The sequence below is a fragment of the Gouania willdenowi genome, chromosome 5 (assembly GCF_900634775.1).
Source record: "Gouania willdenowi chromosome 5, fGouWil2.1, whole genome shotgun sequence".
Taxonomy (NCBI): domain Eukaryota; kingdom Metazoa; phylum Chordata; class Actinopteri; order Blenniiformes; family Gobiesocidae; genus Gouania; species Gouania willdenowi.
Window position 1 is genome coordinate 7937676 of NC_041048.1, and position 14989 is coordinate 7952664.

General features: G+C 36.4%; 1 protein-coding gene across 3 annotated transcripts in view; it reads right to left on the reverse strand.

The window, feature by feature from the left end:
* Nucleotides 1-14989, reverse strand: part of pacsin1b (protein kinase C and casein kinase substrate in neurons 1b) — a 36562-nt gene that overhangs the window by 11518 nt on the left and 10055 nt on the right. For 2 of the 3 annotated variants that reach the window (XM_028447694.1, XM_028447693.1), the window contains exon 2: nt 7589-7711. In XM_028447694.1, coding sequence (XP_028303495.1) covers nt 7589-7648 — 60 coding nt within the window. In that variant the 5' untranslated portion in view covers nt 7649-7711. Of the gene's footprint in view, nt 1-7588; nt 7712-11022; nt 11102-14989 lie in introns of those variants that run through there. The other variant, XM_028447695.1, reaches the window with a different exon arrangement.

Here is a 14989-nt window from a genome sequence, read left to right on the forward strand (position 1 = left end):
ATTAGGCCAGAAGACATACAGTATCTAACACGTCTTACACCCCATGCAATAGAAGACTATGAAAATTACACTATAATAATTTTCCGATAAATTACTGTATATACAACTAAATTCAAGGTTTCATCTGCAATCCTGTTGAGAAACACTGTTTGTTACACTGGGTAAATTGCTCCTTCCATCCTGAGTGTTATCCAAGTATAGATATACAGTATGTATGTATGTATAACTCTAAAAACAGTGCCATATGCCAAAAGTGCCATGTGGGTATCAAATATGGACTTTTCTCCATCATACTCATTGCTGTTATGACATGGGATGGTGCATTACGCTCTATTAAAATCGCTGTATACTAACAACATAGGTAGAAATCCCAACCTGAACCCAAGACAGTGGCACAATAACCTCTATTCATTGCTGTTTTGGCATTACGTTTAATCTGATTGGTCGGCTATGATGTGATGCATTTGATTGTTGTCTGGTTATTTCCTTTTTTGGTAGATTTGCAATGTTCGTTGAAAATTTTGAAACAAAAAAATAATAATGTACTCAGGGTGTAGAAATGTAATGAATTACTTTACTTCTTTTAAAACATACTTAAGTACAAGTAAAATGACTGATTTAGAAAAATACTTAAAGTAGTACAAGGTCACACAAAAAGCAACTCAATTACAGTAGCGTGAGTAGTTGTAATCCATTACTTTCACCTCTGCCAGCAGGATAAAGGCACTGAGTAGCAAGGAGAGCAGAAACGGAGGTAAATGAGCTGTTTGTGGGTACATGACAGAATGATCAATCAGAATGATCAACTCATTGTGGACGCTAAAGCACCAGTAGTCTCAGCACAGCGTCAAAAAACCAAGAGATTATAGAAAGACACCTAATCCTCATTTTTAGACAAATAATTGGATCTCATGCTTTTTTTGATATTAAATAAACAGAAAGCAGAGGGAGGAGGACAGTGATGGTGCACCACTAAGTGTAACTGAGTTCAGAGGATCGCTGAGTCAGCGATTAGCACTGCAGCAGCTCCACAGTATCACTGCAAATCAACGTGTTTACTGCTCCAGCTGATTCATGCCCCACGGTGCTTCAACACGTCCAAGGGGAAATTTATTATTAACTTTGTGCATGGAAAGTAACAGTTTCTAATGTGTTGAGTTTTTATTTTCTGTACTGATTTTCTACGGCCGTGTTTTGTCCTGCTGGACCGACTCATCGTTTCTTTATATATGAGGTGTCTAGAAAGTGTCTATTTATATGGTTGCCATACGGACAACGGTTAGTACAAGTACGTAGCATCTTAGGGTTAGGTTATAACCCAATATCGCAACAATTTTTAGGGTTAGGGTTAGAATTAGGTTGAGGGTAAGGTTTAGTTTTAGTCACGTCACCTAAACTGGCAAAATAGGGATGCAGCATACAGAATGTCGGCATATTAATACGACAACCGTACCGATAACCACTGCCTATTTTTTACACACAGTTTTATTTATGAGGATAATTTAAAAAGAAGCTTCTCTTTTCTTTTCATTTGTCACATGTGCTGTTTACGTCCTGATCTCTTCTTCTTCTTTGGTTTAAGTCTCTTACCGTCACTCGTCATCAGAAGAAATGGATTTGGTTTTCCTAGCATTTATTTAGGACTTCCTTTGATAGCAAACGACACAAATCAGTGTGTAGACAATTATTTTTTGCCTAAATTTTGATTTAAATGAGAAGTTTTCGGATGTTTTCGTGGCCTCTGTTGCAGCTAAAGTCTTTTTTTTTCTCTTCATAGTGAGAGTGAATCATGCAGCGAATGATGAACATGCTGTTTCCACAGTCAGAAGGACGTTATTTTCAAATAAATCCTTTTTTTCCGTGAAAAAAACATAACAGTTTCTAATGTGCCTAATGTAACTGATGAGGGTTTTCATACAATCTGTGTAGAATATTCTTCCACATGGCAGTGTGTGTACTCCCTGTAGCTATGATAAGTAATGTGTTTTTTGTTCCTGGTTTGAACACTGCAAAGAGAGGCAGCCGTTCTCATTTATTATAAATGGGCTTCTGGGGACTTGTTGCTCACGTTACTCAGAGCTGTTTGTGCACAGACAGGGTTCAGTGATGTAATCTTAAGGGAGAAACAGACAGTTTAAAGCCTTCTACCCCCGACAGAAAATACTCATCAAATCTTTGGTACTGTTAAAATATTAATCCGTTAAACATAAAAAATGTCAAACATGCACAACTCCAGCTTGGTTTCACCAAAATGTGATGGTATAAATAATTCCAGCAAGTTAATTTATCTTCTTTTTTGAAATAATGCTATGGTTTCATTTATTCAGACAACTTTTTTCAGGAAATTTTATTTTGAAATTTACTTTGATCTCCTGATATGTTTCGAGTGACAGGGGGCGTGGCCAGCCTGAAAGGACTGTAAAGTTGGCCACACTCAGAAATAACTCATCTGAACACATCAAAACCATCAGCAGATGCCCCTGAGGAAGATTGACAGTTGGCAGTCGAAACATGTCAGGATATCAAAGTAAATATCAAAGTAAATTAGGCAAGATCTGTATTCCCAAGACGAATATGTATTTAGCAATTGAAAATTGGCAAATAGAATTTGTTCATGTGAAAGACTACTTATTGTGTGTATTTTGTTGTTGAGAAAAGTCCCTTTATGTTGTTCTTTTTACTAATTAAATTGGAAAGTAAGAAGGTCAAGGTCACACATTGAAAGGAAATGTTGTTCAATGGTACCAGTCTGAGCACAGTATCTCAATTTGTGGAGAACATATTTATTTTATTTTTTTTTGTGACGTTATGAACGTTGACCTCTACTCATCTTTTTGCTGCTAGGTCGTACAGCTTTAGTCCAATTACTGTAAATAAAATACTCCACTTGAGATGAGCTTTTCATAAATATAAGCATCAAACTTGAACGGTAAATATTCATAGAGATATGAAAAATTTCGGTTTTTGACACTTGATGCAACCTTGACCTTGACATTTTGGCTCCAACAAAGGTCGACTGCACATCCTTGACGTTGCCCCTATGAGATGACATAGTGCTGCATTAATAGCCTAGGAGGAGTTCCATGACAAAAGTTCCGGAAGAAAAGAATAAGAACTCCTACGAGAACAATGTGTTTGGCAATTTTCTCCATTGCCAAATACAACTTCCTGAAAAAGGTTGTCTGAATAAATGAAACCTTAACAAATCAATGTGATTGATTGCTAGTTTTTTACGTTGCTGTTTAGATCATTTAAAAAGTAGAAACCAGACGGGATTAATAATATTTATAGTAATAAGTGGATTTTAGTTGGAGAAACTATTTTTGTTTTCATAAGAACGTTAACTTTCTTTGCAAAGAGACAAGAAGGGGAAACATATAATCAATAGGGCACTTCCAAAACACACTTCCTTATTAAATTGACATGGACATAAATACAGTATGTAACATGAGACACAGTTATGTATATCAATAATGCAGCTGTTAGAATAGTTACTGTAGAGATATGTTGAATTCACCTGTCGTCTTGAGTCCATTATTCTCAATTAAATTCTGTTAAAGCCCAATATGTGACTGACTTGAAATTTAGCCAAAATGTAATAAATAAAACCAGAAATGTAATAACTGTTCAATAATGTAACAACAATGCTGAGTCTGAAATGTAACTAAAAAAAATAGAATTAAACCCAAAATGTTACAACTGGTCAATATTGTAAAAACTTTAGGCCCTAATAATGTCGCTATTACATTATGGTGCAGGCCAAAATATTATAATACATAATTAACTCACTGTTGCAATAAAATTATTCCACTATTAGGGAATAATGCCCCAGAATGTAATAGCGAACCGAAAACTGTAACAAGTTGTTACATTAGTTGTTATATTACAATGGAACAAGTTGTTGGATTTGGAGCAAAAAGTTATCACGTTTTGAGATCATCAACATCTTATTTTATTGACAAGTTGTAACATTCTGGTTTATATTACTTTTTTTATTTTACATTTCAGGCTCAGCATTTTTGTTATTTTATTGACCATTCATTACATATCAGGTTTTATTACTCTTTTTTTTTTTAAATATATATCAATTGGGGTCTTTTTAAATTTACGGGTCATTGCTACATATTGAGCTCTAACTAATCCTTGCGTTTTTTAAGTGGAGTACAAACTGGAATAACATCAAACATCTCTGTTTTCCTTTAGTTTCGCTGTGGTTTTAAATTTCAGGTCCTCAAACCGGTCTGTTATAAAAAAAAAAAAAAAAAAAAACTTTAGTCCTACGTCTCTCTCTGCACCTGGATCCTCCCCCCACCACACCTGGACTTTATTTATAGTGAACACAAGTAAGAACAAAACACCATGCTATAGTGCACAACTGGTGCAGATTTTCAGGCTATTTTTTTCCCTGTAACTGTCAGAAATAATCAATTAAAATCTACTTTTTGATCATTCATGGTTTGGGATACAATCCTGATCAATCCTAACTGCACAACTTAAATACATGGTTATGTTGGCCACTGTGCACGCCAGGGTTGGGGTCAATAATGATAATGATAATTAATTAAAATTATTATTTTAATTGGAATTTCAAAAATCTGTTGCTATCGTAATCATAATTAAATTGTAATTGAGTTCAGATAATTGACTTTGTAACTGTAATTGCCATGAGAACTCTATAAAAATTGTCAATTGTAATTTAACTTAAAACCATTGAACCATGTTACAGTTCTATGTACAGTTCTACACATGTGTAGTTAACAATTATTAAAATATGTTTCAAATCAAGCTTTCACACGTTTTTCCATTTAATAAAAATTAAAATTTCAGGGTTACACTGACCAAAAAAAAAAAAAAAAACTCAGATGCCCACACCAAAAATATTAAAACCTTTATTTTCATTGATTAGGAAGCTGAAATAGGAAACTAATAGATATGAAAGAAATTAGATGATAGATAGTTGTTTTAGTGTGTTTTACAGCTGATTAAGGACCCGTTATCATAAGAAGCTGGGTTTTCATTACCCTTGGAAATGTGCAAAATCTAAATAGAACAAAATAAAAACTGGTAAAATTTTTTAGCAATATTTGAGTGTTTTTTTTTTTACACGCTTTCATGAGGAGGAATTTCAGATGTTTCGCTATTGAAATGTGTCGCAAAAGCACCATGGAAAACACTTTTTCCACAAATACAAGTCACAGAACATGACGTACCTGGTCACATGACCACTTCTCTCCGAGAACACATGGGGCCGTACGTGTAGACAGAAGAGGAGACCGAGACATTTCTTAGTATTATACTTTAAAATGATTCTGCGGTTTTTCGTCTTCCTGCAGCAAAGTCTCGCGGGATGAGATTTCACGGGAGTTACGAGGCTCCTGCCCAAAACAACGTTTATTGGTAACACCTTCAAAGGGCAATTATACTTTTTCGTATCGCTGGACAAAAAATCAATTCAATCGATTAATCGAATTTGTAGATAAAAACAATTTTTATTTTGCAAAATAAAAAACATAAAAAAACACAAATTTCCCACGACAGTTTTTTCAGACTTTTTTGAGTTCCGTCCTTGTGGGTTACCGTAGCGTGATGTGAGCCAGCCCCCTCTTTGTTTACATTTGAGTAGCTATATGTGTGTGCCACAGGCATGTTTCATTTATTATTCACACTATGCTGAGATGCTAAGGGAAGAGTTTATTATTTTTTTAATTGTAATGTTATATGTTATAAAATACCTGTATGTAGTTTTCTGATTTCTTAATCAGAAAATTGAAGCTACTGTGAAGTTGCTGTTACACTTTTGCTTAAACCTGGGTTAAAGGGGACATATCATGGTTTTAAATCCTTCCTTTTTACATATAAATCATACAGTTGTGGTCTATATAAGGCGGAACTGCAATGCTTGGGTCTGAATTCCTCATTATTATAGCTCCACCCCTTTTCTACCCCTTTTCTAATGTGCTTCTGAGAGCAACTCGTTTTGGTGCTGTCTCTTTAAATGCAAATGAGACACTCCATACCCCGCCCCCTCTTCAGGTGACACTCGGTTCAACTCCACCCCGCTCGGCCATTTTTGTAGTTTGATAGAAGAGATACGGCTATGTAGCGGCGCAAAAACTTTTTATTCAGAGGTTATTTAAAAAATGTCAACAACAGAAGACTTGTCCATCCAGCCTTACATGTTCCAGCCAGAGTCTGACCCGGCGGAGCGAGATGAAAATGAAGATGATGAACCTGCAGAACCCTAACAAGTGAGCTAACACAAGCACCGAGCTAACGCTAGCGCCAAGCTAACGTCACAAAATGCATTTTAATACAGTCTTTTCAAAGACAAAAACGGCAAAATGAAATGGCTAATGAAAACTTTAGACTTAAATTAAATCACGTAGGCCATATCATCAAGGATCTAAAACGAGCACACAGCGCTAACATATGAAGTCTGAAGACGGTGCAACTGCTAATGCTAACAAAACAATGACAGGGACGTCTTATCACACTTTTTAGCGTTATTTACAGCTTACTGAAGTGCTCTGTTCGTCGTCTCCAAAGTTAGAAGGAATTGAACCCTCAATCAGACAAAGTCTTTCTGTAAATCCTTCTTTATACTGGTGGAGGTTGCTGAAGCAGTCATCCTTGAAGTGCTTCACGCACACAAAAATGACCTTATCCACAGATGTGGGTACATTTCCGTGAAAAATAAAACTCAACCAGGCACTTTGAAAAGGTTCTGATGCTGGGAGACGGTGTAATGAAGCGTGTGGGTTACTACATCCAACAACCCAACATTCTGATTTATCCTCTCGTAACTTCGGCATCCTTGAGCTTGGACTACAAAATAAAAGCGAGAAATAAAAATGGTGGATTGCTCGAAGTGTGGGCCTGGAGTTGATGTACTAATTTGGCAGTTCCGCTGCAAATACTGTGATGTAATAGTTCAAAAAACGTAATAGAGAATAGAAAAATCGAAACAGATTGAAAAATATGAGCAAAACAGAATATAAAGATATCTACGGAGCACCTGAAGAAACTAATTTGATTTTTTCTGTACTTCTATGCACTCTAAATATGCAACAAAATGCATTTAAGGGCTAAAAAAGTGAATTTAGCATGATATGTCCCCTTTAAAGCTTGAAATAGTTGAATGACAGAGCCTCATTTACTTTTTATTTTGGGATTGTTCTACACATTTTAACTCTTGAGGACAATCACAGCCATATAGTTGAACTTTTGACAATATATCTAATGTCTGCAGTCATTTGTAAGTGCATTAAAAAAAAAACAAATTCAGAAATCAAATCGAACTCAAATTTTTCTTTAAAAAATCTGATTTTTTTTTTTTCTGGCAAAATCGCCCAGCCCTACTTTGTCAACATTTACAAATGTCACTTTTATTGTGCAAAAATCTGTAATGGAAACCCAGCTAGAGATGCTAACGGGACGCTAACACAAGAAGGTTAACTTTTATTAGGTTATTTTTTCAGGCTCAGTAATTGTGATTCATTGTAAATGAAACATTTCATTTAAACATGGGTGATTGAAAACTAAATTGTAACAATGGTGTACGCTACTCTATGTTGATTAAAGTTCTCACCTCCCAGAAGCTGTCCATGCTGTCCTCCTGGAAGGCAGATTCATCAAAGGCTCCCGACATGGTCACAGGTGTGGTTTAGGTTCAGGCTGTGGTGGTTTGAAGCAGAACGAGGCTCTTCATGCACTGAAGGAGAACATAGACCAACAGGAAGTAAGGTGAACAGCTGATCGAAGAGCCGTGCAAAAAGGTATAATAGGCTGAGCCAACAAAGGTCTTGTTTCAACTCTAAACAAGCTACGGGTTTAAATTACAGGCTTTACTCACAACAGAATATAATGCAAACTCTAGAAAACAAACCAGAGCCATGATTATTCACACATTTTTAAAGGCTAAAAAGAAATTTATATTCACATTATCAACTAGGGATGTCCAAGTGCAACTTTTTTCACTTCTGATACGGTAACAGTATTGCAGCCTTGGGTATTTGCCGATGTCAATATCAATACGATATCAGCACGGATCATACATACTTTTATGACTTATTTTGTAGTGTGGAATGTTAGAAAAGGTTTGATCATGTGATGTCACTCAAACAGAGAACAATAGTCAGCAACAGTAGGAATGACAAAAACTGACCCATTTATTATTAACTAATTGGTTGCACACATTTTAACTTTCAACACAATTACTACAGTATTCCACAATTTAATAAATATAATATAATATAATATATATTGGAGATTTTAGATGCAGTCTGATAAAATCCGATATTTGTTTTCTGGCTGATATTGGACCAATATGCGATATCTACGGTGGCTGGGAAGTGTCAGGTGAATGCATTTACAGAAACGAACACAAATGCAAACAGGTCACATCACGAATGCAAACCGGCCACAACGGAAGTGTTTCCGACGGACCGGTATTACAGACGGACGGGTATTATGATATGATAGCCTGATATGAAAAATATAAGAGTATCCTAATCAACTTTCACTTACTTTCATACGCGTTTCGATGTCTTCTTCTTGTTCTTAACTGTTCTGGTGGGTTAAAAACATCCGCCAGAAACGTGTCCGTCTGTAATACCGGTCCATCGGAAACACTTCCGTTGCGGAAACCCGGTGGCCGGGAAGTGTCAGGTGAATGCATTTAAAGAAATGAACACAAATGCAAAAAGGTCACAACACGAATGCAAAATGGCCACAACGGAAGTGTTTCCGACGGACCGGTATTACAGACGGACACGTTTCTGGCGGATGTTTTTAACCCACCAGAACAGAGAAGAACAAGAAGAAGACATCGAAACGCGTGTGAAAGTTGATTGGGATACTCTTATATTTTTCATATCAGGCTATCATATCATAATACCCGTCCAACTGTAATACCGGTCCGTCGGAAACACTTCCGTTGTGGCCGGTTTGCATTCGTGTTGTGACCTGTTTGCATTTGTGTTCGTTTCTGTAAATGCATTCACCTGACACTTCCCAGCCACCGTAGATATCAATATCGGATCGGGACACCTCTATTATTAACCATACAGTAGGTCCAAATGCATGGGCAGCACCATTTTTTTTATAAAATCGCAAATAATGCCGATCCGTATCCAATCCAGATGAAACTTGGTGGGGTAAATTTTGTCAAAAGTACTTTTGACTTAATACCGCAAACAAACAAACAAATAGATAAACACCAGTGAAAATATTACCTTTTTACAGGACGTATTAAACTAAAACATTAATAACAGTTTAAAAAAAAGAAGGAAAAAGTTTTTTAAAAAAAGAAGAAAAAAGTACTAATTATTAAGAAATAATGCTGTAAATCTAATACCTTCTAATTAGTTCATTTAACTGAATAAGAAAGAGGAAAAAAGTCACTTTTTTCATGAGGTTTCTCAAGAATGTAGAATAACTTTTATATCTTTTGCTTGATTTTCATAAAGTTTGGAGCTGTGACTCTAAACAATTGCTCAATAATAATTACAGTAATTCATTGGTTCCTCTTCTAATAAGTGAGCTCCACCATCAGTGATTCTGGGCTTTATATAGAGCTTATATGGACAATAAGGAAAAAAAAACAAAGCAAGAAATCCAGTAACTATTTCTACATCTGTGTTGCTAGTTAATTAAAAGATTTCCAATCTACTTGAATAAATATATAACTAGGATTGTTCTGAATAGTAGGATAATGCTCAGGATCTCTTTAAATATACCATAATTGCAAAACTGTAAATGTACAAGAGACAGCAGACAATAATTTTACACAATATTCTGACCAGCAACAAGTGAAGTGAACATTGAAACTGAACTTTTTGTTACTGTAAGTGATATAATCAGATTGCGCGCACATTTAAAAAAAATAATATTTATAATATTTAAACAATACAAACAAAAAAAACCCCACAAAAAACCAAAACAACCAGTTTTTAAGAATTAATTTAAAAATCAAAGAAATAAAATGTTAATTTTTAAATCTGTTTTTAGGATGTTTGATTTGATTTCAATTGTATTATTGCAGTATTCTTAAGTTAAACGTTTTGTGTGCATCCAATACAATGACTTAGATAAACAAGATGAGGATTTAGGACATTTAACCAGTGACTTTAAACTGGCGCCAACGAGCGCATACAGTATGTATTGCAAAAATGTCTATAATAATCTGTGCAGCGTGTTTACGGGTTTTTATTTTCAGTCATCAGATGTACGTATCTGTTAGTACGTACATCTCTTACTGAACAAAACACACTTTTATAGTGACAACAGCATCCGATGCAAACGTTAGAGACAAAAGAGGGAGATGTTGAGGCAGCACAGATGTGTGTTTTGATCAGTCAGGGGGAGGGGTGGGAGTTGGGCTGGCTTTTTGGGTCAAACATGAATCAAAGGATGCTGGAACAATTTAAAAAAAAAAAGAAAAAAATGAAAAGAAAAAAAAAATTAGAAGCATAATTTGCTTAAATATATTTAAAAAATAAGAGGAAAATGTGAGTTTTGTTTCCTTTAAAGCAGGTTCTGTAACATTAGTGGAGCAGTGTGCAGAGCAGAACAGGGCGGTGAAGTGGGTGTTTATCATGCTTGGTTAATCCATTAGCTACATGCCGAGAGGGGGCTTTTGTTCAGGGTAGCCCTTTGCTTCACATGCGTAAAGAAGACAGATCTGCTGTGGGGAAAAATAGCCAGTGTACAAGTAGAGATAATATCATCTAAATGGGATTATCTTCATGAATTAACAGCAGAATGTTCCTACGCAGACACAAAAACACGACAGCAGTGTAAGTCTAGTCATCAGCAGACTGCTTTGGTTCATTTTCATTCATGGGCACAGCCTGCACTCAGACATCCTCCACATCCACACCTGCACAGACCAGCTCCCACACCAGGAAGCCCCCCATCCATCCGACCCTCGCCATCCAACGCCGAGGCATCATAAACCCCACCATGTACAACCACCAGACACAAAGGCACGAAGACGCCCCTGCAACAGCAACAAAGGCTTACCCCCGAGTCCTCCATGAACAGAGCAGCAGCAGCAGCAGAAAGGAGACACGTGGGCTCCTCCTCTACTCCCCTCCTCTATTCTCTCCTCTCCTCTGTGTTTACTTCCTCCTAGATGACTGCATCACAGCCAGGGATGAAGACCTGCTCGATTATGCTGCGATTTAATGCCCTTCTGTCTGCAGTGGTAGCTTTAAAACTTTATATGCAAGTGTGCGTTCCTGTCTGATTGGAGGATAATCCTCTACAGTTTTATTTGTGAATGGCTCAGACAAACAGAGGCAGTGGAATCATGGGGGGTTGGGCAGGTGGGAGATGCTCCAAGTCACTGGGTGAACACTTTTAATGAAGCTTTAACCTGAAATATAGATACAGATATGGTCTTATAATTAATATTCAATTTTAACTCCCCATAATCGTCATAAGAATCTAAAATATTACTTACAAAGAAAACATTATTGAACAAAATATGTTTAGTTGTTGCATTGTATCAGGGGTGCATTGGTCATCTGGCATACCGGGCCGGTCTGCTATGTTCATTTATTTTTTTATTTTTTTTGATGAGCAGACAAGGTAACAGGTGGCAAAAAATGGTCCAAAAGTGACAAAAACATGGCAAGAAAAGAGTGTAGAGTGACTAAAATGGGCCAAAAGCAGCCAAGAGTGGCCAAAAATTGTTCAAATAAAGAGGAACCAGGTGGTATGTAATGGCAAAACGTAGATTAAATAGGCAGAATGTGGCAAAATGAAGGAGGAAAAGGAAACAAGTGGTATTTATAGCTTATTTGAATGCAAAGTGACAAAAAATATTAATGGAAAAAAACTGGATAAAAACAGCTCCAAGGAAAGATGTAAAAAGTAGTACAATTTCAGTGTGGTTTATTCACAATCAAAATTTAGAAGACTAAGCCCAAAATACATAAATAAAGTACATGAAATGGACTTTACTAAAAACACAAATAAATTCATAGATAAAATCAGGTAATTTTAGGGTGAAGCTGTTATTAACGAGCACAGCTGGATCGTCAGTAAGCAAAAAAATATATAAACATCACAACAAAAACGTAATTTCGCTCAGTCCTTGTGCAATTATTTTTTGTTTACTCCTCACCATATTATGATGGAAATAAAAATAGAAATATTTATTAATATTACTAAAATTTGGCAGAAAATACATGTGAACAGATTTTTAAAATGTCTTTTAAAACAGCAGTCATGGCCAGACAGTCGCCCCACATGATATTTTGACACAATAACAAAAGTTATTTAATAAGTAACATTTTAGAAAAAATGTTCATATACTGTTACTACATTATTGGTATCATTTTATGCATTTAAGACTGTTTTTTACACACAAAAAAATGCAGTTGGGCAGAATATTAGGTGTCACGTTATTGACCAAAAATAAAGTCATTTAAACAAGGCCTAGAAACTCCTTTGCTGTGGCACACATGAGCCATTATGCTCAGAGAACATACCTGTGCTGTTGACATTGCAGTCATAAATGGAGTAATAATTGACTGTGCTGTGAAACTCAGGGTAAGGCTGCAGTAGGTACATTTTAACCCATCATTGGACCACTTTGGAAATAAGAAAACTGCAATCCAACCTTTTTAAGTTCTGAAAAATGTTGACCTTTAAGTTAATCAACTTTAAAAAACTCAGGCAATCGATTGTCAATTTTTTTGAGTTAGGGAAACTTATTCATGTTTACAGTGTGGCCACATCTGGGGTTTGCATGGTCTCCTTGTGATTGGGTGGATTTTCCACGATTACTCCATCCACCTCCTACTCTCCAGAAACATGTATGTTACTTTAATTAGAGTCTAAATTTTTAATTGTGGTGAATGGGTTTGTCTCGCTCTATGAGCCATTGTACAGGATGTACTTGATACGATCACGCCTATCACTATTGGTTCATTTTAGTTAATTATTACATCATTGAGTTAATGACTGAACAGGTGAAACTAAAGAGCGAGGACAGTTGAATAGTTTTAATCCAGACAGTTTTCACATTTAAAATCATGTTTAATCTGTCAGTGTTCAGCAGCTGGGTCATGCATGTCCCCAGTTCAATCACATCATGAATACCATGACATCGTCATTATAGAATTAATCCAGATTGGTCATGGCGAAACTAGATCATAACCCCACCTACAAGAGCAACATAGGCTACATGAAATAGGACACGTTGTCGCCTTTGGGCAAACAGACCACAGCACGCAAACACACACACACACACACACAAAATAACATAACACAAAATAGTGAAAATATACTATATTATTGTCAACATTTTTTAGTAAAAATTAACTACTAATGTAATGATAATATAGTATGTCTAGTAAATGAATGTATGCCCTTTCAAAAGAAATACATTTTTATTTCTCGAGTATTTTTTTTAACCATTGTAATTGTAATGTCAAGAACTCAGGCCAGCATTTAAGCTACAGGACCAAAATATAGAGTAGACACCGGCAAAGTTGTCAAGTTTATTTTCATTCACCGCGTGATCAATTGATTATCGCCCCAGGCCTTAATAAAGCTGCAGTACGTAGAATCGTAAGACTGGAATGGAAACAATCACACACCCCCACCCCGCCCTTCCCTGTTTCTAATCCACCGGCATCCTTGTGAACGCGCACAACTGTGGAGAAAAAATCTAGCGTTAACTTTTTCTTGTGTTATTAGAGTTATTTGTTTTGTTTTAGAGACTCTGACATGAAAGCGCATATCACTCTATAGTGACTGTCCTCCCCTCTCCTGTCCCAAAGCGCTCACAGGTCAGGTTGACAGAAGTGCATCCAGACTGTAAATTAATTTATCATGTTTTCTCCACCTTGGATATTGTTATTATCCATCTGATATCGCTCTCGCTTTGACACCAGTATGTGGCGCTAACCCCACAATATCGCAAACGCACACTTTGAGGCCACACGGACCTCCGCAAGTCCGTCCGAATATGTTTGGGACTTTAGACAGACGCTTCTCCACATTGTTCTTCCTTTTTTCCGCTTGCTTTGCCGTTTCAGTCATTGTGCATAATGCACTTTGTGTCACACTCCTGTATTTCTAAACCTCTTGAACAGAGCAAAGAGAAGGCACAGAGGTAACGTGTCCTCTCACAACACTTTGAATTACAATATGCTCAAAGGTGATTATGGATTTATTTACCAAATGAATGAAAAAAACCTTACATACTGCAGCTTTAACAGCACAACCAACACCGTTTCTCCCCAAGAAAAACAGCAAAACAACAACAATACAAAAACAAACATGGCTCAAATACTGAAAACACAGTGGAGATGATGCATTTCAATAAAAGCAAACACATTAGCTTCTTATGTGTCGACTCACCGTAAAGCAGACAGAGATAAATGAATGACATCCTCCCAACGAAGCAGCCGATACAATGCAGGCTCGACCTCTGAGCATAAAACCCTGTTCAGCGACACACTTTGCATCATTTGGTCAAACGACTACAGCTCATCTTTTTTCCCTCTGGGTCAACGTTGGTGCTGCGCTCATCACATCCAGGCCCCATATATAGAGCCTCATTCATCAATAATGCAGCGTGCTTTGTAAACAGATAGTGGAGATGAGCAGCCGCATCACATACAGACACTCTTTAAGGATTGATGGAATCTCACATCACTGTCACAGCCAAAGAGGTAGATATAGTTTAGCTGTAGCAGGACATGATGGGTTTGTATCTTAACATGAGACTATTGGAAGAGCTGACTGTGGGCCAGCATCACCCACGAGTGGCCAAATCTGAGGTCCATGAAGAAAGTGGAATAAAATTCCATATTTTATAATCTTTCTGAGAATTAAAAAAAAAATTTAAAAAAAAAGAAATTCTGTCTGAATTTGATAACATTGCTGTACTGTAAGTGTTAAGTGTTTGGCTTTTTTTTTTTTTTTTTAGAAAAACAAAACAAACAAAAAAACAAAAACATTTGGATTAAGC